This window comes from Palaemon carinicauda, chromosome 2, assembly GCF_036898095.1.
Source record: "Palaemon carinicauda isolate YSFRI2023 chromosome 2, ASM3689809v2, whole genome shotgun sequence".
NCBI lineage: Eukaryota > Metazoa > Arthropoda > Malacostraca > Decapoda > Palaemonidae > Palaemon > Palaemon carinicauda.
The window spans coordinates 44,695,805-44,723,355 of NC_090726.1; the positions used below are offsets into that span (position 1 = coordinate 44,695,805).

Below are 27,551 nucleotides of genomic sequence, written 5' to 3' on the forward strand. Positions count from 1 at the left end.
ATCATTAATTCAAAACAGAATGAAATAGAAGTGGTCCTTGTGAACACAGTAGAAGAAGTGCTTCAAGCAGCGTTTGATGATGGGTTTGAAGATATGTTCGAGACTGATAATGATAATGGAAAGTCAGTTTCCCCTTCAAGTAAATTATAAAAAATAATTTGAGTAGTATTGTACTGTAGCCACATTTTTTATATCACACATTCTAATACTTGTATAGTGTATTTTGATAAATTAGTTCAATCATTTTGTTTAGGAAAAAAGTATTAATTTTTTAGTTTCTATAGTTGGAAAGATTTATTTTATATGGTTGGAACAGGTGATAATAGTAAGACCTTATTGCATATTTTAGATATTGTTTATATAGCTATGGTTATTCTTATAGAGTTAAGAGAAATGATTGTATTGTGATAAGATAAAATTATCTCTTAGGGTAGACTTTTTAAGTGTTTGTAAAGTTTGAAAGTGTCTTTCATGTGTAATATATATATAAATGTACAGTTAACCCTTAATATTTGGGGATAGGGTTAGATAACATATATTGGGAGGGGGCCGGATGGCAATAGATACCGTTGTTTGCGGTAAAGGTATTGGGTAACAAATACTGTTTATTATGGGGTAAGATGTTGAGTAACATATATCAGTGATATCTTTGGGAGGGGTTGGGTTAGTTACTAGTGATCTTTGGGTGTAGACTAGTGAACAGATTCCAGCTATCTTGAGGGTGTGGATAAGCAACATACACCATTGAATTAAGTGATTAATACTAATAATTGTATTGTAGTTTGGTAATGCTTATCAGTAAGTAGAGTTGTAATAGATACTTGATTGGGGCTAGATAAGTTTGCTTTGATTGACATTAGGTAATAGATACCAAGGATTGAGAGTTCCTCAAGATACCAGTTATAGCGGTTAGGTAACAGATTATTATTATTACTAGCTAAGCTACAACCCTGGTTAGAAAAAAGGAGAAAGGAAAGGGAATAGGGAAAAATTAACCCAGAGGAAAGCAAATAAATAAACTATGTGAAGCAACAAATAATGAATATAAAACTTCTTAAGATTGGCATCAATGGTAGAATAGTTCTGTCATATATAAACTATGAAGATGGACATATCAACCTGATTAACATAAAAACCTTCACTGCATACCAGTGATTGACTGTTAGGTAACAGCCAGTTATTGGGGCTTAGGTGACAAAACAAGTGATTGATGGTTAGGCAACACATTCCAGTGATTGCGGGTTAGCCAACAGATGCCAGATTCAGGGTTAGGCAACCAATAGCAGTGTTTGAGGATTGGGCAACCAATAGCAGTGAATGGGGGTTAGGTAACAGATAGCAGTGTTTGTAGGTTAGTCAACCAATAGCAGTGAATGGGGGTTAGGTAACAGATAGCAGTATTTGTAGGTTAGGCAACCAATAGCAGTGATTGACGATTGACGGCAACATACTGGAAAATGGAGTTTAGGTAACAAATAGCAGTGTTTGGGGGGGGGGGTTGTTAGGAAACAGTAATCTGTAATAAAGATGGTTTAAAGGGACCTTTTTGGAGGAACACTTAAATATTTAAGTTAGCATAGTTACTGATAGTATTAATTGTCAAGCCCTTTTAATAATCTAATAACTGCTTCAGTGAATTCTTTCCCAAATTTCTTGTTGTGAAAACTGCCAGTATCCATTAAAAATTATTTTAAAGACTATGTGAAAGTCAAGTTGGCAACATTTAAGCCTAAAATTTTGAGTTACTAACTGTATCTGTTTTTCTAGATTTACATGTTCAAGTAAGTTTTGTTATCTGTATTTTTGTGGATGGTGCTACATATGTTTTAGGTTTATAATCAAAAGACAATATATATATATTTTATGGCATTTTAATTTTAATTTCATACAAAAATGTAGCTAATAGTCTTGATATATAAAAAAAAATCCTTCAGTTATCTTTCTCCTGATGCCATGTGCTTCATCATGTTACTAATAAGTTTCTCAAGTTTTCGAAGTTCTTGTTGACTATCAGTTTTGTACTGGACACACTTGTGAAAGAGAAGAAATAGTTAGTTATTCATACCCTGACAGAGTTAAGTACTTATAGTAAAGCAAATTTATATTTTACTACTATTCGGCTTCTTGTTACAATATAAATACAAACCATTGTTGTTTAATAGGAGTTTGACCAGTGAAAATAAAGGAGCCACATCCCACTCGCCATGTAAATTCAACACTCGCTTCTACTTCGGCAGGTCAGTACAAGCGTACTCTTTTACTGCCTGTAACTGACCTATTTAACCTTGTTTCCTAAAGAATTAATTCTTTCTCTTTTCAGAGTAGTTATGTTTGCAAATTTGGATGGGAATTCCATACGCAGTCATGTGGCTGTGCTCTTGTAAACCCAGTCAGAATTAGGACCAGTACATGAGCAAGCTGGAGATTGACTGTTTGCAGTTATTCCCTTGTGAAGAAGAGATATCGTGGCCACCTAACCTATTTAATGGGTGGAGCTCGCAAAGAAATGTAAAGACCAATTCTTAGACGTCTTACTTGGCAGCCTAAGCTGATGTTGAAGAATCTTATTAGCACCTCCTTCTCTTCTTATAGTTTGAAGCCTGCTGTGACACCTTCATATTGGTCAGAGACTGGATCCTCCAGAGAAATTCGTAATGTGAGGCAATACTCCCATTCACCTCTCTCAAAATACGCCTATCGCTAGGACCTGTACCTATGGAAATTGTTCCTCGAGGATCAATGGCACCCTGTTAGCGGAGAAACTACTACATGTGTTAGATGCTGGCTATACCAGATGTAGAAGAACGAAGTACCGTGGTAACTCTTGACGAATCCTCGTATGCTGCAGTGGAGAAACCTTGTTTTTTCACCCGCCTTATTTTTTTAGTTTTGTCACATCCAGAATTGAACTCTCTCTGTTGTCGTCAGGAATGGATAGCAGTAAACGAAGCGTATGCAAGCACCTTCTCCTCCTGCCTAACCTGTTTATGTTTTCTTCCACTCTTGTTGATGAGCCTTCAAACAGAATGCCTGCTGTCCCAAAGAGACGGAAGAAGCGAACTCTCAAGCCCAGAAGTACCATTCGCACAACATCTCTTTGAGACATCAAACAATTGTCACACGTGTGGGAGAAGTAGGTCGTTACCGAAATTTAACCAACCTTAGGTCTCGATCTCCAGTAAGTTTTCTGGTGGCGTCGCGTTAACACCTCGACGTGCTCTCCTTATCCAGTGCGACCCTTTGTCTCACGTGGTCCCATTGTGCTCTTTCCTTGCTCTTTCCTACCCTTTCCCTCAGTGTTCTTGTGTCTCACGGTACCTTATTAGTGTGTGATGGAGCATCCCCGTCGTTGTCCTGGGTCTATGGCCGGTAAATCGTGCGGCGCTTTTCTGTCGAAGCCTGAAGTCAACCCGCACTCTTTGTGTTCGACGTGTAGGGGCAGCGTGTGTTCCCCTACGGTCACGTGTCCGGAGTGCGAGTCCTGGAACGAGGTGCAGTGGGTGCGATACGGCACCAAGAAAAAGAAGGCGTCCAAGAGGTCAAATAGGAACCCGAGCATCTCCTCGCCACTTACTTCTCCCGGTGCTTCGTCGGATAGGTCTGCTCAGTCGCCTTCCCCTACCCAGAGTAGGGGACGAGGTAAGTCAGTTGCGGGGAAGAGGCCTATTGCTCTTCCCTAGGAGTCTGAGATACCTGCTAGTGGGTATGTGTTCGGAGGACGGAGTCCTAGTGCCAGTAGGGCCCGTCTCTTCCGACGATCCTATGTGGGGGAAGGCTGCTGCAGCCTTTTCCCTCGCTTCATGGGCCTGTATTTCAGGTACGTCTACAGCCGGGGAAACGCCGAGAAGGACTCGCCTCCGTCGGATTTCCTCGTGTAACCGCCGCCAAGGACGCCCTACAGATTGTCCATGAGGCTGGAGGAAGAGTTCGAGGCCTGGTTCCCCAGCAAGAAGTTGCCTCGTTCTCCCCCAGCGCCTTCAGCAACGCTCCCGCCTGTCTTCATGGAGCCCTCGTCACCTACGGATCGTCACGTGGAACCACCAGCGACGCGGGACGACTCGGAACCTTCGGTGAGGTCCTACAGGTTGTCGGGCTCCTCTTACTCCTCGGAGGAAGGAGCCCCGAGGGACCAAAGGAGAAGACGAGACAGGTCCCGCAGAAGGCGGTCCCCTTCCCGTTCCCGCTCAAGATCTCGTCACGCCAGGAGGCACGCTAGATCCCCCAGGAGGAAGTACAGAAAGAGCCGATCCCCTAGAGAGGAATGGGTGCGTGTCGCCATCCCGCGCAGCCAACTCCTGGGAACTTCAGCAGTTCGGGGTACCTCTGGCTGGCTCCCAAGGGCTCGTTCTCCCCCAGCGAAGTACTTCCCCACTTCAGGAGACAGGCATAAGTCCGCGAAGGTTCTGGCTCCATCTGCCCAGTGGAGAGAGTCACCTCTTCGGCCTGGCAGCCGTGTCCCAGCCTCCCAATCTTCGATGAGCTGGCAGGAACGCGAGAAACATCCAGCTGCTGCGAGGAAGCCCATAGTAGCCTGGTCCTCCGTGGGGAGAGACAAGCCCAGGACGGAGGCCTCCGTCCCAGCGGCGATGCCCGTCCTCCATCCAGAACCGCCGAAGGTATGCCGCGACAAGAAGATGCCTCCTCCTCGAGCGGCACCTTCCGTCGGGGGTGCCCCTTTTCAGGCAGAGGAACATTTGACGGAGGTCCTAGGAGACGGTGTGGAGGGCTCAGCATACAGGAAGGTGATAGCTCTCATTAGACGGCACCACAGGCTGGACAAGCCGAAGCCCGCCCCAGACAAAGACTGGCTCTCGGGCCTCAGCAGGTTGGTTGATACCCCCTTGCAGCAGAGGCCCTCACTGGCGCTTCCCCTGGCGAGAGACGTTAGACTGGGCTTGGCTCATATTGACAGGATAGTGGCCAGCCATGCGGACGCCCCCAAGAGTTAGAGCGCCTCCAAGCTCCTCAAGACCCAGAAGAGGTTCTACCTCCTTGAAGGGCACCGTGCTGGTCCCTGTACTGTAGAACCTACAGTCGCCATCCTAGGTCAGGGGGCCGCAGAAGAGAGAGCTACCACCGCCCCAGTTTGCTTCTCCCCGTCGGAAACCTCCATGATGGAGGATTTGGCCATGGACCTGGTCTACGTCTCGCCGTGGCTAGATTGGTGGGCCTGCACCCTGGTGGGTTTTCAGGCCTCGCACGACCTCTCGGTTCCAGAGAACCAAACATTACTGAAGGAGCTGATTAGCTCAGGTGGTAAGGACCTCAAATTCCAGTCCTACCAGTCCCTCTCACAGGCGGCAAATTGGGTTCTTCGCAAGAGGGACACAGTTCTCAGCAAATTAGTCAGGAGGCTTCCGGACAGGGAAGTGAGGGCCCTTAGGAACTTACCCCTGTGGGGTGAGTCAGTGTTCCCTCTGCAGGCGGTGGAGGAGACGGTAGAGAAGGTCAGGAAGCTCAAGGATGCGGGAGAACCAGACCACCTCCAACAAGAAGGCCTGTCCATAGAAGACCATCTTCCGACGTCTCTCTCCCTCCCCGCACTACACCTAGCCAACCCAGAGGGGACTCCTCGAAAATGGCCTGGCCCCAGCCTTCGCAGCCCACCCGTAGAGGAGCTCTGACTTCGCAGTCAGCTTTCAGGCCTTCCTATTCGGGCTTCAGGAGAGGGCGTTCAGGCCGCGCCTCTCGAAGGAGGTAGGAGGAGAGGCCCCCTACTCCTGCCGACGCCTCAGGTGGGGGGATGCCTCAAACGATCTTGACAAGCATGGCGGGACCACAGAGCAGATCCGTGGACCGTAGCTGTACTAAAGGAGGAGTACAGGCTGCCCTTCCTAGCGGAACCCCCACCTCTGATCCCAGATCAACAGGCGGAGTGGTTAGCACCCAAGGACCCCTTGAGAGTAGCAGCGTTGCAGGAAGAAGTCTCAGCAATGCTGGCGAAGGGTGCAGTGGAGCCAGTCAAGAACCCAGGTCCAGGGTTCTACAGCAACGGGGGGGTTGGAGACCGGTCACAGACCTCTCAGCCCTCAACAAGTTCATGTGCAAGACCGACTTCAAGATGGACACCCCGAAGTCGGTCCTAGCGGCCTTGCGGGAGGAGGACTTCATGATGTCCATAGACCTCAAGGATGCCTACTTCCAGGTCCCTGTCCATCCCTCCAGCAGGAAGTACCTAAGGGTGAAATGGGGTACTCAAACGTTGCAGTTCAAGACCCTCTGCTTCGGACTGTCGACAACTCCTCAGGTCTTCTCGAGGATCTTTGCAACAGTTTCAGCCTGGGCACACGAACAGGACATCCACCTGATTCGGTACCTAGACGACTGGTTGTTGCTTTCAGCCTCAGAGGAAGTACTGGGGGAGCAAGGCGCGAAGCTCCTGCAACGTCTTGGGTATCATCATCAACCTGCTAAAGTCCCAGCTGATACCCTCCACCAGGATGACCTACCTCGGAATGGTCCTAGACTCTCGATTCGCGAGAGCCTTCCCTTCCGCGGAGAGACTGGACAACCTGGAACAGATCCTCCGGCCCTTCCTGTCGGGCCAGCCCAGGAGAGCCAAGGACTGGCAGAGTCGTGTCGTTGGATTAGTTAGTCCCCCAGGGAAGTGCAGTGGAACCTGAAGGAGCTCTGGAGCCAGGAGGACTCCCCGCACAAGATAGTCCCGGTGTCCCCGGAGACAAAGGAAGTCCTGGAGTGGTGGTACGTCAGATCGAACACCCTCTAAGGGAATGCCCTTCTAAGCCGACCCTCCGGAGATGTTTCTGTTCACGGACGCGTCCAAGGAGGGTTGGGGTGCACATCTCCTCGACAAGACAGCAAAAGGAAAATGGGAAGGCGAGGAGATGGGCCTCCACATAAACGTGCTAGAGATGATGGCAGTACAAAGGGCGTGCCTAGAGTTCGTCCAACTGCTCCGGGGAAACACTGTGGCGCTGATGTGCCTATGTGAAAAAGCAAGGACTAAAGTCGAAGGAACTGTGAAGTCTCACGATGGAGTTCCTAGAATGGGCCGAAGTAGAGCAAATCAAAATCTCAGCCAGGTTCATTCCGGGGGAAGAGAAACGTCCTGGCCGACGGCCTCAGAAGGATGGGTCAAATGGTAGGGTCCGAGTGGTCCCTGCACCCAGAAGTGGCCAAGTCCCTCATTCTGAAGTGGGGCTCGCTGGTGATAGACCTCTTCGCCACGAGACTGAACGTACAGCTCCCCGTGTCTTGTTCTCCTGTACCAGATCCAGCAGCAGCCTTCGAGGACGCCTTCCAACACCCTTGGGACAACCTCGATGTTTACATCTTCCCTCCCTTTGGGATGCTCAGACAGGTCCTTAACAGAGTAAGACAGGCGGACAACCTGTGGATGACTTTGGTAGCGCCCTGGTGGCCGGAGAGAGAGTGGTTCGTGGATCTAAAGAAACTGGCTTGCTTTCCACCTTGGCCTCTTCCGGACAGACCAGACCAGATCTTCTCCGGCAGCCTTACTTCCAAAGGTTCCACGAAAATCCTCGGTCCCTCCGCCTTCACGCGTGGAGGTTATCGAGCATCTCCTGAGGAAGGAAGGGTATTCATCAAGGACGGCATCGAGGATGTCAGGGTATCTGAGACGTTCGTCAGTCGTGGTATACCAGGCAAAGTGGGCTACCTTCACTAAATGGTGCTCCTCGAAGAACATCAGGCCGTTATGGCCCTCCATTCCCGAGGTAGCAGACTTCCTGGTCTACCTTAGGGACGGAGTGGGTACTTTCATCCCAACCATCAAAGGAGTCCGGGCAGCCCTGGAGCAAGTCTTCCTTCTGAAGGGCATCGACTTAGGAGCCTCCAGACATATCTCGATGCTCATCAAGAGCTTCAAGCAGTTGTGCCCCCCCCCCCCTCCCCCCCCCAGGCCGCTACAGTGCCCCAGTGGGATGTGGCTAGGGTACTGAAGATGATTTCGGAACCTCCCTTCGAGCCCCTCAAGGACATCTTAGACAAGGAGCTCACCCTCAAGACAATCTTTCTGTTACCTCTGGCATCAGCAAAACGAGTAGGTGAGATTCATGGGCTGTCTTACGAGGTCTCACACTCGAAGGGATGGCGGGAGGCTACCTTCAGAATCTTACCCTCCTTCGTAGTCAAGACTCAGAATCCAGCGGGGTTTGGGACCCCAGGTTTGAAGGATTCTCTGTGCCAGCTATCCCTCGTTCGGACAACCCGAGGGACTTGCTTCTGTGTCCAGTCAGGGCGGTACGTAAGTACCTCGAGAGGACGGCCAAACTTCGTCCCGGAACCAAGAGTCTGTTCGTCTCCTTGGGACTGGTAAAGAAGCCAGTCTCCAAAAATACGATCTCCTTCTGGCTGCGGCAAGTGATCATGAGAGCCTACAGTAGTGCAGGGGTTCCTCTTCTGGGGAAGCCTAGACCCCACGAAATTAGAGGGCTAAGTACTTTGTTGGTCTTTGAGAAGAACATGGCAGTGAGCCAAATCCTGAGGGCAGGTACATGGTCTAGTCAGTCAACCTTCACAGCTCACTACTTAAAGGATTGTTCGAGGAGGTCCCGTCATTTCTGCGCTCCAAAAGATTTAAAGGTGTAGCCCCGGGAAGACCACAGGCAGTAAGTCCAAGAGACACAGGTTCCTTCCTTACCCCCCCTTTTTCCCCTATTACCTTCCCCGAAATGACCCTAAAATCCTTTAACTGATTTTCCAACTAGGTTTGCAGCTTAACTAGAAGTAATATTTATAATTGGCTCATTACAGCCTCGCTTATAGCAAAGAGTGCTTCCAGAATTAATATAATTTTAGGATGAAACCAAGAGAATTGTGCAGGAATAAATTTGGGATCAGAAGTCTCTTCTGTTTGAGGGGCACTGATGATTAAGTAAAGGAAAGTGTAGTCTGTATTTGCAGGGAGGCAACAGGGTCACTAAAGCAATTTTTGGCTACTTATACTACATACACTCGATAGAAGAGGCCACCCTCAAAGCAAGAATTCAGAATGAAGTGAGTGAAAAGTCTAATTGAAGACCACCACAAAGTAGAGTAGAGACTACCTAACAGAGCACAGAACTTGTTAGCGTGCTTGGAGGTAAGGGATAATCAAAATGGTTTTCAGAGTCAAATCCAAGAATGAGGCATACTGAAGATGTTCCTCAGGAGTTAGGGGGGGTAGAGGGGAGGCATACATTCCCCTGCCTGCACACTGAGTGACCAATTTTACCTTAAACCTAGGACTTACGGGGTGGTTGAGGCGAGAAGTGTAACTTGAAGGACTTAGGTTTCTATCGTAATGAAAAATACAAATTTCAGTCCTTTAAAAATTTGAGATTTGTTTCTACAAGGATACAAACCCTCATCCTTTATTAGGAGACTTATCCTTAAAGAGGGAGAAAGACCCTATAACAAACTGGCTGGTTTAATTTCCTAGGAATGTCAAAGATTCTTTGGCCCGTGTAGGAGTGAAAGGGACAACTTATGTCAACCTAATAACCTGAGCATGGCGATACTGCAGGTGTTACATTAGGGCAGTCATGGTAAAAGGGTTGCATACGTTTCCATCCATCCTCCAACTTGTCTGGGAGGATAGGGGAGAAACTTCATTACAGAACATGTCTGTAAAGAAAAGTTACTCTCATAAGGATTGCTTGCATCTAATGTTTGATTCAGCATATAACAGAGCGACTGCTTCACTCAACAGGGAAGAGAATAAGGGGAGAATGGCCAGACATTCTACCTCTCCTTTGAGACTCGTGTCGCAACCGCTTTCGTAGACAAGATAATACTTTGCCTGTGAGGACACTAGGCTCAGCTCGTAAAACGCTCTTAACAATGAGTATACTTAAAAGCCTGCAGGCTGTGGTCTACCCGAAGGGTAGTTGCACGTTGCTGCATAGGGTTGTATCGAAGAAGATTACCCTACCTGTGTAGTCAGATCTTTGCTCACACCTAGGTGAGCGTGTTCTGAGAGATGATTGTACTTCTAAGGTATAACACGTGTACCACAATGCACTTGCCAACTGTTCTGGAAGCAGCTACCTGATCTGGAGAATCATTCCTACGAGAGGGAAAACCTATGTGGTGAGTCCCTTTGGAACCTCTGGTGGGCTTGAACTGGAGAGCACATTTTCTTGAGGAGAGCGTGTTATAGGAGGCGCCTGCGATATACAGTGCATGCCATATCTGGGGAGTCTGTATATGCCACGTCCATTGAGAGAGACCCTTAAGTAAAGAGCTTGCAAACACTGCTAGCAATATAGTCTCTGTTGCTCTATCTTACATCTGGTACAGTTGTTCATACCATCCATATTTAGGACAATGCACTCTAGAATGGGTGTGTCCAGAGATGCACTTGATCATAGGAGAATAAACTTTGTCTGAAGCCTGAGCACTAAGAGGTGAATGTGCGAGCTATTAGGGCACGATCTAACTTCTGAGAGAGATTCTGCAGGAGATCGTGCACTTGGGCAGTCTAAAATAGACTCCTAACAGGTATATCAACCCCTGATAAGGGTTCCTTAACCAAAAAGTGCGTATCCTCATCAGTATGTATGTGCAAATGCCTAGAATTTTCAAGTTTTGTCGAGAAAGTTCCTACCGAAGGGCGTGTACAATTGGGCTTATAAAATAGATGAAGATGGGAGCCAAGAGGTAAGCGCTTGCCCACTGGAATAGCAGTACAGTATCTTATACAAAACTTAATTAAAGGCCTGTAATGTTCTAGGAGACTGTGTGATCGCTAACAGTTGAATGGCTTTGCTCGCTAACAGGTGGTTGTACCTGAGCACTAACAGCTGAACATGAGCACTCACTTAACTGGTGGATGGTGCTCACCTGATTGCTAGTACTGTACTGTATTCTCTTACAAGTCAGGTAAGCACGTGTGCATGCAAATCAACGAGTGTGGTTCAGTGCTAACAGAGAATCTATTAGAACTAGAAGGTGGATGCGTATTAGTGCCGAGACGTAAGCAAGTACGATATTTACAGAGATGTGCTTGAGAGTAATCTGGCAATCACTTATGACCACAATCCCTCAAGGAAATGGGCGCGTACAATCTTCACATCTGACAAGTGTGTTGTGTTCTCAATTGGGATCACAATCATCATACAGAATATGCAGTAATAGCAGCATAAGAAACTGCTGGCAAGAACAAATACTTTGAAGTATGTGTGTCGACAAGTAGGTATGTAATACCGCGATCCAACGTTCCTGTAGGAAAGAACGCTCTCATAGGAGAAGGCCAGGATCTTTAGAATATTGTGTAAATATACTCCGAACAGTGTGAATGATCGCAAACAGGTAAGGGGGAAAGCAGGTGAGATAGTGAGCGATCGAGAGTAGGTGAGACGACGCTCCTGTAGGAACGCAGGTAAGATGGCACTCCCTTAGGAGCAAGCAATATTGACAAAATGAGATGAAACACCCATAGGAGCGAGCGATCTAGAGCCAGTAAGGCGCTCATGATCGCAATCAGGTAAGGTGGTACTCCGTTAGGAGCATGAGATTGTGAAGAGGAGCAAGCACCTAGTAGCATGCTAATACATACTATAGCACTAGTGGGCGCAAAGGCTCAACATCTTTTCCTTCGTTCTCGGTGAAGGACTGGGTACGACTCCCACTGGGAGAGAAATGGTAGCAGTCACAAAACTGTAACTCCCTTTGATCAGCCTAAAATGACTACCTCCAAAAAGTTGAAAAAGTCATTTTTTTTTTCCAACCAGCATTGTACTATAAGACAGATTTAAGCTTGGATACACTGTAGGTGCTAAGACATGAAGGTGTGGCAGAGGAAAAGGAATAACTTTCTCCTATTGCCAGTGTAATAATGTTTGATGCCCCGTTTATGATGTACATTATGACATCACCATTCCACCCTTGCAAGGGAATATAGAGTAAAGCAAGAGTGCTATTATCTGCAGGTACACAGAAACTGTCAACTACAGTTATTGAGAAACTAAAAAACCCCTTCAAATCTCTCATGAATAAATTAGAAGAAATTAAAATAGCCAGCTATGGGTGTGAGAAATACATCCGCACTATCCAGTGGTTACTAAGTGTGCTGGCATGAAGGGAGTTTCCCCTCCATCTACCAGTAACTACTGACATTATTATAAATCTTAAGAGCGGAGTTCTAGCTATGCTGAAAAATAAATGAGCGTTTGTATCCATGTAGGGAAATAAAAAAATTCTAAGGTAAGCATGATGTATCAAAGGTACTTTTAATTTACAGCATTGTTTTGTCTTGCATATTAATAAGCAAGTGTTTATCTATTATTCAAGTCCACATAAGAGCCACCTGTGAACATGGCATTATTGCTGTTGTAAATACAACATAAAAAAAGAAAATAATGACTGTATTACAAACAAGACATCAGTTGAATATGATACGTAGTAAATAGTATTTGAATCCACTACTTAACTATAAACTTGGTTAGATTAGATTTACAGTACTTTAAGTCTGTTTGAAAGCTCAATGAATTAACACAAACAAAATGACGAAATAAGAAAATTATATTTTTCCTAACTATACAAACCTGAATTCTTTATGAATAAAATTACTGGAAATACGAAGTTAAACTCTTAACTAGGTATAAATAACCAGAAAGGTAGTTACCCTTCTGGCTGCATTCTAACATCAATTGAAATACATCTGTGATTTATTTGGGGGTGGTGATGGCAGGAAGGTTTGAGTAAAGAACAAAGGTTTGTATAGTTAGGAAAAGTACAAATTATTTTTAAAATTTGACATTTGTTTCTATACAAATACAAACCATTGTTCTTTACTATCGGAGACTCCTCTTTAAGAGGGAGGAAGTCACCATTTTTCAACAGGCTGGTAAACCAATCCATGAATCTCGGGCTTTGCATTAGATGCGACAGCCTGAGTTTCTACACCTACTAAACCAAGAGATGGTTAATGGTAATCCCAGCCCATGCAAAGTAAAGTAGAGGAAAGATTTTAGCCATACTGCACTGAACTGAAAGCTAAAATGCACTTGCTAACATTTAAAAGTAATAAGTTTGATTGGTTCACCTCATTCCCCTCGTAAGCAAAAAATTCCAACCACTGATAAGATTGTATTTCAAAATCTATAATCTCCATAAAAAAAACCTTGAGAATTAATAAGATACTCACAGATCTGTCATCAGTAACTTTCACTTTCAAGCAAGTGTTGCTGTGGTCATATTTCATCGTACATCTTGTCTGAAAAAAAAAAAAAAAATGATTAGTTAAATTACACTTCAAAAAAATTTACATCTTAAGCTTTAAAATATATTAACCTTGTAAGTTAGCTCAATTAATAGATAAACCACTATAACTGTAACCACATTTTGAATATTGTACCGGGTACTCAAATATATATTTTATAATTGACGATGACCTTACGGGTTAGCTGAGAGCATGCATTAAGGGATGGATCGTTGAATCTCCATCTTGAGTCTGGAAATGGTGCCAGGTTTTAGAACTCGGCGTCATCAAGTGGCAATTCCGTATATTTATGCCTAAACAGACTCTGGCCAGAATGAGCACCCATCACAGGGTAGCCAAGGGTTACCCACTAAGTCTTCATTTATTTCCATGGCAGTAGAACCTACTGCTCCCTCCCCCTTTACTACCGAGCCTTCAACACTTGGAAATTCTGTTTTAATGTTCTTATTGTTTTTAAAATATTTTATTTTCATTGTTCATTACTTCTCAAATAGTTTATTTATTTCCTTATTTCCTTTCCTCACTGGGTTATTTTTTCCCTGTTGAAGCCCCTGGGCTCATGGCATCCTGATTTTCCAACTAGGGTTGTAGCTTAGCTAGTAATAATAATAAAAATAAAAATAATAATAAAACAGAAGGGAAAACTCCTCTAGGACCCTTCCATGGAAGATGGGAACCCAAAGGCCCAGCAACAGCCAAAAAACCTTAGAACCAGAAAGAACAGATCTCTTTGGATCTTTCCTTGGGGGCTGAGCTCTATTAGTTCAGCCACAGCCAAATCTGCAGGAACGGAAGAAAGTGGGGGAGCCACGCCTGAGAATCCCTTGTTAGCTGGAACGCGAAGGACCAATAACAGACGAAGGGCTGGAAGAAAGAACTCCCATAGGAATATTCCTTGGAAGCTGGAAACCCGAAGGCACAACCACACCCACATCCCTAAGTTGGAGTTTGCAAAAGTCAGAAGACAGATCATCTATATGAACTGTATCAGAAGTGGGCCAACTATAAAGGGACCGGATGGAAGCCTCTACAACTCTAGCTATCAAGAGATAACAACCGGGAGCCGTACCAGACAGGCGCCAAAGACTAGGAGTAGAACCTCTTTTAAGCAAGTTTCAATAAAGATGATCGCTGCCTCCGTATCGTTAATTTTGCAGTGGAGCTTTTCTACTGCTCATATTTTTCTTCTTTCATCAGTATTGAGTTCTGCCAGTAACTGTGCTATGTTAGTCATTATTGGTAGGGGAGAGCAAAATGCATAAATATTTTTTAATTTTACTAAAAGTAAACTTGTCAAGTCATAAGTATTGAATTGCCAAGTTCCTCCTACACTTGAATCAATGTTCATATAGGACAAAAGTGTGTATTAGTGTAGGAACAAATAAAGAAATCAGTAAAGAACCTTTATAATTGCTATACTTTGGAAGAACTTCAAGTGGAACCTACAATACAAGAACTGCGAGATGGCTATCAATCAGACTTCAGTTATAGTAAATGAAAATAAACATCAACACATTTTATCACTTTTGGGTAAATATATGATACTTTAATTTGTAGGCAGATACATGAACCAAATATTTTTCTTAGGGTGGGAAAAAAAAATGGCTATTGTACAACAATATCAGGGAACTTGTGCATAAATACAGTATGTGCCTATTATTTGGAAGCTCTTACTTGGTTAAAAAGGCAGGGTAATGATTAAATAAAAAACACCAGTTGGCAAGGGAATAGCCCACTACAGTTTCCCAGACATGAAATACTGACTTAAAAGTCAGAAGTAGACTTCACATTTTAATTAACCAATACGTAACTTATTATGCCCCAGCACCCATTAAAAATGACAAATTTGTAGATAATTTGTATTTTTCCTAACTATACAAACCTTAGCTATTTACATAGGGTAATTACTTCGGCGTAGCTGAATGATGAGCCATAGGGATTTTAACGAGGGTTTACTACCCCGCCGCTAGTTAGCGGGGGGAGGGGGGAGCTAGCTCCCCCCCCCCACACACACACACCGGAGAATGCTTCACTTTGCTTAGAGGTAGGACTTATCCCGGGGGACAGGGCTGGCGGGCAAATATGTGTAAATAGCTAAGGTTTGTATAGTTAGGAAAAATACAAATTATCTACAAATTTGTCATTTGTTCCGTAACTGAAATACAAACCACGCTATTTACATGGGGTGACTCAACCCTTAGGTAGGGAGGTAAGTCCCTGCCATACTGGCTTTGGCTTGCCCTGGCACTCCATATTCGAGTGTGTAAGTACTCAAGAAATAAGGAGTCCCTGCTCCTCGCTAGCATGCTGTGAAACTGCTGCGGCCTACATAAGCTGTGTGTGAAGGTGAGAAGTGACTCGTCCTAGGAAGTTGACCTGGAGTTCTTCAGATGGAAATCTAGGCTAGGACTCTCCCAATACCACCTTGTCAGGGTATGGGGACATGACAGTATTACACTTAAAACTAGGAACACAAGGGAGCATGGTTTACCTGCAGTGGTTCGAGGTCAGCTGTGCAGAGAACCCAGGATGCTGCTTTCTCCCAGGGAGGAGAGGATGAAGAAAAGAATAAGGGCCAGACAGATCTTTTCATTCACGCAGACTAAAACCGGGTAACAATGCCCTCAACCTTCTGCTACTTGTCCATTAAGGAGTCTGCTGTTAGACCAGCTGTTGTGCAGCCACCACAGGGCCGATAGAGAACGTATCGAGCCTCCCGTGTGTCACGTCTTGCAGGTAGTGGGCCGTGAAGGTGGTCTGACACTTCCACACCCCAGGTTGAAGGACCTGCGTCACTGAATAAATTTTCTTGAAGGCCAGGGACGTAGCTATGACCCTGACATCATGCTCACGAACAGGGCTTGCACCCGGGGACGAACTGCAGCTGTTCTTTTAGGATACAACCTCAGACTCCTCACTGGGCACAGTAGGAGATGGTCTGGGTCATCTGTTACAGAATGGAGACTCAAAACCTGGAAAGAGTCGAACCTAGGGTCCGGCACTCCCGGATTTTGAGTCTTGGCAACAAACTCAGGGACGAAGCTGAACGTTACCTCCCCCCATCCCCTAGAATGGGCGATGTCGTACGGGAGACCATGTAGTTCACTGACTCGCTTGGCTGAGGCCAATGCTAGCAGGAAAACCGTCTTCCAGGTAAGGGGGCGATCTGAAGCCTGGCGTAATGGTTCGTAGGGAGGTCTCTTCAGAGACCTGAGAACTCAAACCACGTTCCATGGGGGAGGTCTCACTTCCGACTGAGGGCAGGTAAGTTCATAACTCCGTATGAGAAGGGAAAGTTCCAGCGAGGAAGAAATGTCTATTCCTTTAAGCCTGAAGGCAAGACTTAGGGCTGAGCGATAGCCTTTCACTGCCGAGACTGAAAGGCGCATTTCCTCCCACAAATACACGAGGAACTCTGCTATTGCTGGAATAGTGGCATCGAGGGGAGAGATACCCCTTCCACAACACCAACCACAGAAGACTTGCCACTTCGCCTGGTAGACCCCTGCGGATGACTTGCGCAGGTGACCAGACATCCTGTTCGCAATTTGTTGCGAAAATCCTATCTCCATGAGGAGATGCTGGATAGTCTCCAGGCGTGAAGTCGAAGCGAAGCTACGGCTTTGTGGAAGATGTTGGCATGTGGTTGTTTGAGTAGCTCGTGACGTGGAGGGAGTTCTCTCGGAACCTCCATGAGGAGTTGCAGAAGGTCCAGGGAACCATTCTGCGTGATGCCATTGAAAGATTGACCAATATACTGGTCTTGTTGAGCAACCTCCTCATCAGACAGAACGGGGGAAAGGCGTACACATCGACGTTGTCCCACCGTTGTTGGAAGGCATCCTGCCAGAGAGCCTTGGGGTCCGGGACCGGGGAGCAGTACAGCGGGAGCTTGAGGTTCAGCGCTGTAGCGAACAGATCCACTGTCGGGGAACCCCACAAAGTCAGGACTTTGTTGGCTACTTGAGGATCCAAAGACCACTCGGTACTCACTATCTGCATCGCTCTGCTCAGACTGTCGGCGAGCACATTCCTTTTGCCTGGAATGAAGCGAGCCACTACTGTGATCGAGTGGACTTCGGACCATCTCAGAATCTCTACTGCAAGATGGGATAGCTGTTCTGAAAAGGTACCTCCCTGCTTGTTGATATAAGCCACCACTGTGGTGGTGTCACTCATCACCACCACAGAGTGGCCCGCCAGGACTTGGTGGAACTTTTGATGTGCCAGGAACACGGCCTTCATTTCTAGCAGGTTTATGTGAAGGTACTTTTCTGATTCTGACCACAGGCCTGAGGTCCTGTGGTTCAGAACGTGGGCCCCCACCCTTACTTTGATGCGTCCGAGAACAACATCAAATCCGGGGGAAGGACGAGAAGATCCACTCCCTTTCGTAGGTTCTCGTCCGCCACCCACCACTGAAGGTACGTCCGTTCCGCAGGACCCACGGGGTCCAAAGTGTCCGGGGAATAGTGACCTTGATTCCACCGGGACTTGAGTCGCCACTGGAGAGATCTCATTCTGAGGCGACCGTTGGGAACGATACGGGCCAGGGAGGAGAGGTGGCCGAGGAGACGCAGCCACGTTTGGGCTGGGAGTTCTTCTCGATTGAGGAAAGGCCTCGCGACCTTCCTCAGCCTTGCTATCCTGTCGTCTGATGGGAAGGCTTTGTGGAGATTGGTGTCTATGACCATGCCTAGATATACCAGTTTCTGAGAGGGCTGCAGAGAGGACTTCTCGAGATTTACCATGATCCCTAGATCCTGGCAAACTTCGAGGAGCTTGTCTCGGTGGCGAAGTAGGGACGCCTCCGAGTCTGCTAGGATCAGCCAGTCATCCAGATAACGAAGGAGACGGATGCTGATCCTGTGAGCCCATGAAGAGATGATGGTGAAGACTCTGGTGAACACTCGAGGAGCTGTGGAGAGACCGAAACACAGCACCTTGAACTGGTAGATCTTGTTGTCTAGGCAAAATCTTAGGTACTTCCTTGAAGACGGATGGACTGGGATCTGGAAGTACGCGTCCTTCAGGTCCAGTGTACACATGAAGTCTTGTGGTCTCACTGCAAGCCTGACCGTGTCTGCCGTCTCCACACTGAACGGAGTCTGTTTGACAAACCCGTTCAGGGTTGAGAGGTCGATGACTGGTCTCCAGCCTCCAGACGCCTTTCTTACAAGAAAGAGTCGACTGTAGAAGCCTGGGGACCCGTCTACAACCTCCTGGAGAGCGTCCTTCTTCAACATGGTCTGGACTTCTGCCTAAAGGGCTTGCCCTCTTGCCGATCCCATGGCAAGAGAGCTCAACGACACTGGATTCGCAGTCAAGGGAGGTAGAGAAGCTGTGAACAGGACGCGATAACCCTGAGCGATTACGGAAATCGTCCAGGTATCTGCCCCGAGTTGCTGCCACCTTGCCGCGCAACTTTGTAGGCATCCCCCACTGGTGGACATGCAGGGGGACTGTCAACCCTAGCGTTTACGGCCTCGGCCGTTTCCTCTAGTGTTCGTGCCTCCCCTGGAGGACTTCTTGCTCCTTCTGCTCTTGGCAGGAAAGGGCTTAGACACCTTCGGCTTTGCTGCTGTCGTCTTCTTTGTGTCCTTAGCTGGACGAGGCTGTTGGGCCGCTGGAGGTTTGTAGGGCCTCGATGTCAGGGCCCTATGGATGAGGGAATCCTGGTTGGACTTCCTCCACCTCTCAGCGGTAAGCTCCACGTCCTTAGGCTCAAACAAACTCTTACCGAGCATGGAAGAGTGTCTGAGCCTGCTAACATCCGAACTGGGAACCTTCTGGTGGAATCTCTCAGCCACTGCGTCCTGTCGTTTGAAAATCGTATTGGCCCACAAGCTCGAGACTTGGTGGGCCAGAAACTCGATGGTCTGCGTGCCTGAGACCAAGAAAGTCTCCAGTGCCTTCCTAGTGCTTTCTTTGGAGAGGTCCTCAGACTGCACCAGGATGCCCAGAGACCCCAGCCAGATGTCAAGCCACGAAGTTGCCTGCATGGCACACTTAGCAACCTTCTCCTGGCTTAGGATCTCAGTAGCTGAGTAGGACACGTGCCGGTTGGAGAGTCTCTCTAACGGGACTCCCCCGGTGAGTTCTTCCACGGAGTGGTGAATAGGAAGACCCAAACAAGACTCCTCAAGGATCTCAAAGTACCTCCTGTGATGGACTCGAGGAGAAGGGAGGAGCTTGTTACCGGCGCTGGATCTACTGGAGGAGGCAAGCTCAGAGAGCTGGCCCTCGACCTTGTCCCTGGCACTCTTCATCCCCTGAGACTAGGGCAGAGCTGCACTGGCCCTACAGGGTCCAAGACCGTGTCCTTACCCTCACGAGGAGGTATCTCTGGGTCTGGAATCCCGTTGAGGTTCCTCATGAGGGTCAGGACTTGCCAGAACGCGTGTTCTGACTCTTGGTGCTCTCCTCCTGAAGGACTGGCAGCAAAGTCTCCTGTCCCCAGTGGCTCTTCCTGGGGGGACACGTGGACATCCTCGGAAGGTCTAGCTGGCTCCTGTCTGATCCTTGTTAACGACTTGGGGATCGTCTTAGAGTCCTTCGGTTCCCTCCTGGGAGGGATACAGGACTTGAGTAACGATGGGTGCAGGCTCTTTTCCACTCCTGGACGAGAAGACTTCTCAGGGAGAGGCGGAGTTTCCCCCATTGGTGCGATGGGGGAACGGTCCGACTCTCCTGAGGATGGGTAATCCTCATCTGCAGGGGAGGGAGAGAAAGTCTGGGGGGGGTAAGGAGCCTTGCACAAGGATCTGCGAGGAGACAGAATAGTCCTCGGAGGTGTTTCCACGGGAGGGACTCCTCTCTTCCTCTTCAGGGGGGAGGAAGCCGCCACTGATTTGTGACCCACGTCAGAGAGGACGGGCTTCATAGCCTGCACAAGAGCTCTGACCAGGGTCCCGAACCAGGGCTGCTGGCTGACATTCGCACTGTCGGACACTCCCTCTGGAGGGAAGGTGATCGTTCGATCCCTTGGAGGAGTTGACAAATGAGGGTTCGCCTGAGAAGCTGAAACAAAAGAGTCCTTAGACCTGTCCGGGAACCGCCCCTCCTCCGGCAAGCGTGCTGTTATGCGCTTGCGGGAAGGGGAACGAGACGATGACCTATCTGCCTGGCTACGCTCGCGCTGGAGGTCACGCGATGGGCCCTGACCAGGATCGCGTGTCATAGAAATCTCGCGCGCGCGCGTATGGGCGCGGGCGTGAGAGGTTGGTGGAGCGGGAGCGTAGGCGAGGCCACTGGCGCGTGGGCGCGGGCGCGCGTAGGAGATGGTGAGGGCGTGTGGCGCGCAGCATCCTGATGCGGCACTGACGGGCGCGAGAGGGCAGATGCGCGTGGGCGTGTATCCGGAAGAACCGGGCAAGGGCGCGAGAGTGCAGGTTCAGGATAGCGCGAGGGTGGGTTCGCGCGTTGGAGCGTAGGTGGGCGCTGATCCGGGAGAACAGGCATATTAACCTGTGGGAGCGCTGGGCGCGCAGGGGATCGTGGGTGCGCTGGTGTGCACTGCTGCGGTGGGCGAGCAGGACGCGCGGTTGTGCGCTGGAGGGTTGCATGAGGCGCCTTGAGAGGGACTGGAACCTGGCGCGCAACCGGAGCGTCGCGCGCGACGAACGCGTGCAGGATCGCGCTGTCTGGAAGGAGAGTCCAGGTGCCTGTGAGCGCCTGTGCGCTAGCTTAGGCACCTCCTGGACTGCGCGCTGTGATGTAGAAGCGCGCTGGCGCGTTGGCGAGCGCGTGTGCGATTTAACTGGAACTGCGCGATGGGCGCGCTTCGTGCCTATCTCCAGACGGGCGCTGCGAGTCCAGAGGTACCTGTGAGCGCCTGTGCGCTAACGTAAGAGCCTCTTGAACTGCGCGCGACGTGGCAGGAACCGGGGAACGCTGGGGCGCAGGTGGGCGCTGGATCAGGAACTGCGAGATGGCTATCAATCAGACTTCAGTTATAGTAAATGAAAATAAACATCAACACATTTTATCACTTTTGGGTAAATATATGATACTTTAATTTGTAGGCAGATACATGAACCAAATATTTTTCTTAGGGTGGGAAAAAAGGCTGTGGGCGCGCAGGGGAACCCTGGCGCGTAACAGGAGCAGGGGCGCGCACGCGTGCAGGTGAGCGCTGTGGTGCTAAGACTGGAACAGCAGTAGCAGCAGCATGAGGGCACGCAGGTCGAGCCTGGAGCTTGAGGGCAAGAGGCGCAGATTTGCGCTCAATGCCCTTAAGCCCCGAAGGGCCCGGTGCCTGCGCAGTGGCAGGATCAGGTGGCGCGTAACGCGCATCAGCATCCTCGAAACGTGACGGCAGGTCAGCAGGTCTGGAGGGAGACTGGTCACAGGGTCCCGAAGGACGACCATCATCCGAAGGGGATCGCGAACGATCCCCGGAGAGGTCTAAGGTGGTAGCTGGCAGGATCGACGAACGGCGAGTCGTCTCCTCCGCAGAGGACTGTGGTGACGACGAGCCGAAGAGGCGCCTCCTAACTCCCTTGTGAGGGGAGGGAAGGCCTCTACGGCGAAGGGGAAGACGAGCCTTCCGCCTTATACGCCCACGAGGGGCCGTGGGGTCAGCAGGCTGACCATCATAGGGCCTCCGAAGAGGAGTCTCTGTGAGTGAACTCCCCCATGGGGGAGAATCACCGGCAGGAGAGACCGTAGAACTTAGATCCTCCCTCGAAAGGTGTTCGGAGAGGGAACCTAAGCCTTCAGCTACCTCAGCAACAGGAACGGGAGTTTGACTAGACCCACGAGATGCCTCCGTCACAACAACGTCAACACCAGACAAAGGATCTATCCCTGCTGTAGTTGGCGATTGTTTGACAGCTGCACCAAGTTTGATCATGTCAAACAGGGCTTCCCTGGAGGGCGAACCCTGCAGCCCCAAGGAAGCCCAAAGCTGCAACAAATCATGATTATTCACAGGTAAATCAATGTTCATATCCTCCTCCAGCCGCCTCACTATGGGAGGCAACTACCTCTCCCGCACCCCGGGATCGGTCAACAGCAGTACGGTCTACGCTACCACTCGCCGGCCTCTCGGAAGAGACCGCTCGAGGGGGAGCTTCGGAGGAGGAAAGGGCTGCGCAAGAAGTAGTCTTGGAATTTTCTCTCTTCAAAGAAGCCTCTCAAGGAGAAAGATCCCTTTTAGACTTTTTCTTCCGACGCCGGGCAAACCTCTCCCACTGGGAGGTAGACCACTCCCTACATTCGATACATACATTACCGCTATCACACCGTTGGCCCCTACAGTGAGGACACAATGTGTTGGGATCGGTGTCGACTGCCGACATAAAGGTCCCACAAGGGTGGCCAGGAAGTCCAGGGCATGTACGCATAGTCAGTAAAGGCCAACTTCAAACACACAGGAAAAGAAAAAGCAAAAACAGATTAAATATGGCAGTCAAAGCGAGGGAGAGAGCAGACAGGTTTGTTCTCCGCCCGAGCCAAAAGTAAAGTGAAGCATTCACCGCTGTGTGTGAGGAGGGGGGGGGGGGGGAAGCTAGCTACCCCTGCCTACCCCCCCCCCCCCCCTGGTAACTAGCGGCGGGGTAGTAAACCCTCGTTAAAATTTTTATGGCTCGTCATTCAGCTACGCCGAAGTAATTACCCCATGTAAATAGCGTGGTTTGTATTTCAGTTACGGAACAAACATAAATTAAGATGCCAAACTAGCCAGCAAATGTCCATTTTTTAAAGCGAATTCCAGTTTCACAAGTAATCAAAGTATCATATTTTTAACCAAACTTTTTAAAAATGGTACAACCATTTATAATAATGAAGATAACATTTATGTACGACAAAAGCAAAAACTAACAGCCAGATGTCATGACATCATCAGTGCTCACAGCCACTCCCCATCATGTTCTGGTAATAATGTTTGCCCATCAAACACAGCTCGGTCATGTGTATGTACCCTAAGAATGGTTCTTATGGATGCTGCAAAGCCTTTAAGAGTAAGGATTTAGAGCTGTAAACCTCCCCAAGAAGGGACAAGGGTTTGAGGTTAGGTTAATACAGTATATGATACTTTAATTACTAGCAAAACTGGAATTTGCTATAAGAAATGGACGAGTGCTGGCTAGTTTGGCATTTTTCTCTATATGTTTAATGGGACTAGGGCATAATAACTTATGCATCGATCAATTAAAATGTGGTCTATCTCTCACTCTAACTCTATTGTTTATATCTGGGAGACTGATGGTGAGTTATTGTGCATGCAGTGCTTGCATTCACTTGTGTAGGCTGTTCTGTTTTGTGTATGACAATCATTATAATCAATTAAGAGCTTCCAAATATCTACACACGAGTTCCCGCATGTTCTACAACAGCCATTTTTTTTTTTCAGCCTCCCCTTCAGTTTCAGCTTTACCCCAATCACGTAAAGATGTCGCCAAGAGGGAAGTAAAATCTAATTTGGAATTTAGTGTAATTTAATCTATGTTGGCAATTGATTATGATGAAAATGCTATCCGTTTAGAACATAAGAGCAGTAATGTAATGTTAATTTTGAGAGTGCAGTGAGCTAAGGCAGCCAAAAACCATTACAAGTTTAAAAATGTATCGGCGAAATAATGACTAACAGGACTTTTGGGTGGAGCTCAACACAACGATTGTCAAAACATAAGAACATTGATGTAAAATTAATTTTGTGAGTGTAGCGAACCACAGCAGAGCAAAAATCAATAGATGGACGTGAGGTGAATCATAGATGATTTGATACTTTAATTTTCAGCCACTTACATGAACCATATATTTTTCCAACTGGTTATCTTGCGTTTATTTTGCATTTCTGACCCTTATTATTGCTGAAAACCACTCGTTTATAACATTTCTTCACCTCAAAAATTCCCAGTTTCCCACTGGGGTCCCCCATAATCATCTTTATATAAAGGAGTACAAAAACACAAACGACAGTTTCCTTCAATAATCATTGTCAGAAAAGCATAAAACAAGATAGTGAGTAGGAAAATTATATGGTTCATGTATTTGACTAGAAATTATCGTACTCCTGTATCATATATTTACCTTTGAAGTTTTGATGATTATCAGTGACGGTGCATAGGTAGTGATTCACTGAATACAACTAGTTGTTCATAGGCTAGGCAAAACATATGGAGTATTTGGGGTGTATGGATAATAGCAGCCACCTGTACGTATGATGATGACAGTCTAAGAAGGGTAGCAGGCCATTAGGTAAAGACACGGCTTGTAAGTTAGGTTAGGTGGGGAAATTAAAATTAGGTGATGTTCTTGTGTAAAGATTTTGCAGAAAAACATCTTATGAACGACTGGAAAATGTGAAGAAAATTCCCATTTTCTATGCACGTGGGAGGAACTAGCTCTATTATACAAAGGCTTCAAGTATTTTCACAAAAATAGGTACCTGATTATTCTTTACTGGCAAGTATGGATTATGGGGTGCAAACTAGGGTTTTAGCAAGGATACATTCCATATGTTGATAAATATCGAGGAGCCTTTGTAGTTCGTTAAGACAGTGAAAACACAGATATTCCAAGAAGGGAAATAGAAAAAAGACCAATTAACCTAAGGTTCCCTGAAGGTGTATGTATGATAGCGGCCACCTGTGTATGTGATGATGGCTGACTAAAGATACAGGGTATTATTGTAATGTATTACAGGGCAGTGTAAGCGGGGGGGGGGGGGTCGCAGGGGGGTGTTAGACCCCCCTTTGGGTAAGTAGCTAAGGACACAACTTGTAGGTTAGCCTAAGGGGGAAATTTTAAATTAGTTGGTTCCCATATTTTATGGCCACTGGAGGAAACCGCCGCTGATATACAAAGGCTCCAGTTCCCAACTGACCTAACCTAGGAGCTGTATCCTTACCTACTGAGGTCCTGCAAACCCCTCTAACACTACAGTATTCATAGTTTACTTTGTCCCAACAAACTACATTCACAATAAATGGATTTAAAAATATTGTACTACAGGAGAGTAAAATCGACTTAAGAATATTGTACAATAATATAGTATAGCTAAAAATTGTATTGTGGCCTAGCCTAGAACCTAAATGTACTTACTTTCATGGGTGAATTCAAGTAAATTCGCTCGGCCATCTTCTCAAAATCGTCTAAAAGCTCCACGTAGACCATGATGGATGGAAAACGAGTTAAGTTTGCGGAATTTTGACAAGTAGAAACTGAACAGCTGATCGACACGAGCAGAAAATAGTCTGTCACACTTGCAGCTGTCAAGTGATTCACTGGCGGGCGTTCGTCTCCCCGACTCTGACCAAAACAGGCGTTTATTTTCTTACGAGACTGAGTAATGGTTCTCATTTACAATAGTACTTTATTATAAAATATTATAAAAAAAGTGGAACATGGACATTATTTATATATATATATATATATATATATATATATATATATATATATATATATATATATATATATATATATATATATATATATGTGTGTGTGTGTGTGTATAAACAGGCGTTTATTCTCTTAGGACACTAAGTAATATTTCTCATTTACAATACTACTTTATTATAAAATATTATAAAGAAGATGGAACATGGACATTATATATATATATATATATATATATATATAATAATAATTCGCCATTAACAGTCCCCTGCAAGACAAAGGACTTAGACATGTCTTACCACTCTAGTCTGTTTAAAGACTTTCTATGCCAGTCTATACCAGCGAAACTTTCTTAGATCGTCAATCCATCTTCTTCTCTTCCTTCCCCTGATTCTGTGCAATCTCTGTGGACACATTGTTATTCCTCTTGATCAACTTTTATGTGATTCCCATTATATATCCTTGGCATGTCCATTTCTTTTTCTTACTTCATGCTAATTTTAATGATAATAATTTCTTGTAACAATTTTTTCACTTTAGTTTGCTTTCCTATCCATGTTGCTCTTTTTCTGTCAGTATTATTATTCCCACCATTACTCTTTCCATAGCTGTTCTAGTTGTAACTAGTTTATGTTTTAAGGATTTAGTAAGGCTCCAATTTTCTAAAACCTCTCTCTCTCTGTCCTAATGTGATCTTTGTAAATATTTTATATTTGACTGAGCAAACATATTGGTCTGTAATCTTTCAGGATTTTGTGTCTTTTCGTGAATTAATATGACAAAGTTTTCCCAAACTGTTGGCATAGAGTATTCTTGCAAGCATTTTTTGTAAAGTTTAGCTAGTTCTTTTATCATGAAATCTCACCTACCTTATTAAATCCAGTGTTAAGCCATTTACTCTAGCTTCTTTTGATACTTATGTTAGAGAGAGAGAGAGAGAGAGAGAGAGAGAGAGAGAGAGAGAGAGAGAGAGAGAGAGAGAGAGAGAGAGAGAGAGAGAGAGAGGGGGGGGAGCACGGCTCTATCTTGTATACACACTCCTTAATATTGACTGAATTAGTACTCCCCATTTCTAATATCTCTTTCATGACTGCAATACTACAATAATTTGCACTCATTTTGCCAAATTAACGTAGCTCATCTTTTCCACCCGATAAAATTCTTGTAAAATAACTTTAATCATTCACTAGTGTACTGCTGTACACAATCTTTACTTCTAGGATTTAATTACATCTAGAATACTTATATTTCAATACTTAACAGTACTAAAGTTAGTGAACTATGAAAGTGTAGACTGCAACAAAATACTTATGCTATAAATATTTAAAACTTATGATAATTAAATTTAAATAAAGCTAAGGATTTGAATTTCTTCCGTTAAAAAAACCATTATAGTACTTACAGTTTTTGGAGCAACGAAAAAAGACAAGACACTTTCTGGCGAGATGATCTGTCAGTGAAGTGCACTGAATAACAGAAATAATCACAGCATAAAAAACTGAAAAAGAATAATTATACTATGTAAATTGACAAACAATGCTAAAAAAACAATGCAATCCTTTACTGAAGCTCAACAATCTGGGGAACGATGTCCACAAGAGCAGGGATAAAGTGTTAATTAATTGATAGCACTTATGGGTCTACCTGCACAACGACTCACCGCACCCTTTCTTTGGAGAATTTTTTTCCTATACTCATTTCATGACAAATAGAGGGCCACTCAATAGAGAGCATGACATCAATGTATTTTCTTCCAAATCTACTAGATTTGTCCTTGAGTCATACTCCACATGTTCATCAAGTTTCGTTGAAATATGCTCCATAGTTTTTGTGTAATGTTCACAAACAAAAATATAAATTAACAAAATATTTTCCATTTACTTAAAATTGCAATCATTTTCAAAGTACTGCTGTGTGTTTGCACTTTAATTAACGCTACCCAAAATATTAGATTCATTCTTGGGTCATACCCAACATGACTACAAAGTTTGGTCAAAATCAGTACATTAGTTTTTATGTA

The 27,551-nt window shown here is 46.2% G+C and overlaps 2 protein-coding genes across 3 annotated transcripts in view; one reads left to right on the forward strand and one right to left on the reverse strand.

Moving 5' to 3' along the window:
* Positions 1-1,869, forward strand: part of LOC137624485 (lon protease homolog 2, peroxisomal-like) — a 51,422-nt gene extending 49,553 nt beyond the window's left edge. The window contains exons 19-20 of one of the 2 annotated variants that reach the window (XR_011040736.1): positions 19-1,351; positions 1,408-1,869. Coding sequence is in view for 1 of the 2 variants with exons in the window: in XM_068355273.1 (XP_068211374.1) it covers positions 19-150 (132 nt within the window). In the remaining variant the exon portion in view is untranslated. Of the gene's footprint in view, positions 1-18 lie in introns of both variants that reach the window. The other variant, XM_068355273.1, reaches the window with a different exon arrangement.
* On the reverse strand, positions 1,856-25,435 carry LOC137624490 (signal recognition particle 9 kDa protein-like). Its single transcript, XM_068355288.1, has 3 exons — positions 25,238-25,435; positions 13,112-13,180; positions 1,856-2,030 (listed from the first exon to the last, which is right to left on the reverse strand). The coding sequence occupies exons 1-3, from the start codon at positions 25,307-25,309 to the stop codon at positions 1,935-1,937; spliced, it is 237 nt and encodes a 78-aa protein (XP_068211389.1). The 5' UTR covers positions 25,310-25,435; the 3' UTR covers positions 1,856-1,934.
* Between the last annotated feature and the right edge of the window lie 2,116 nt (positions 25,436-27,551).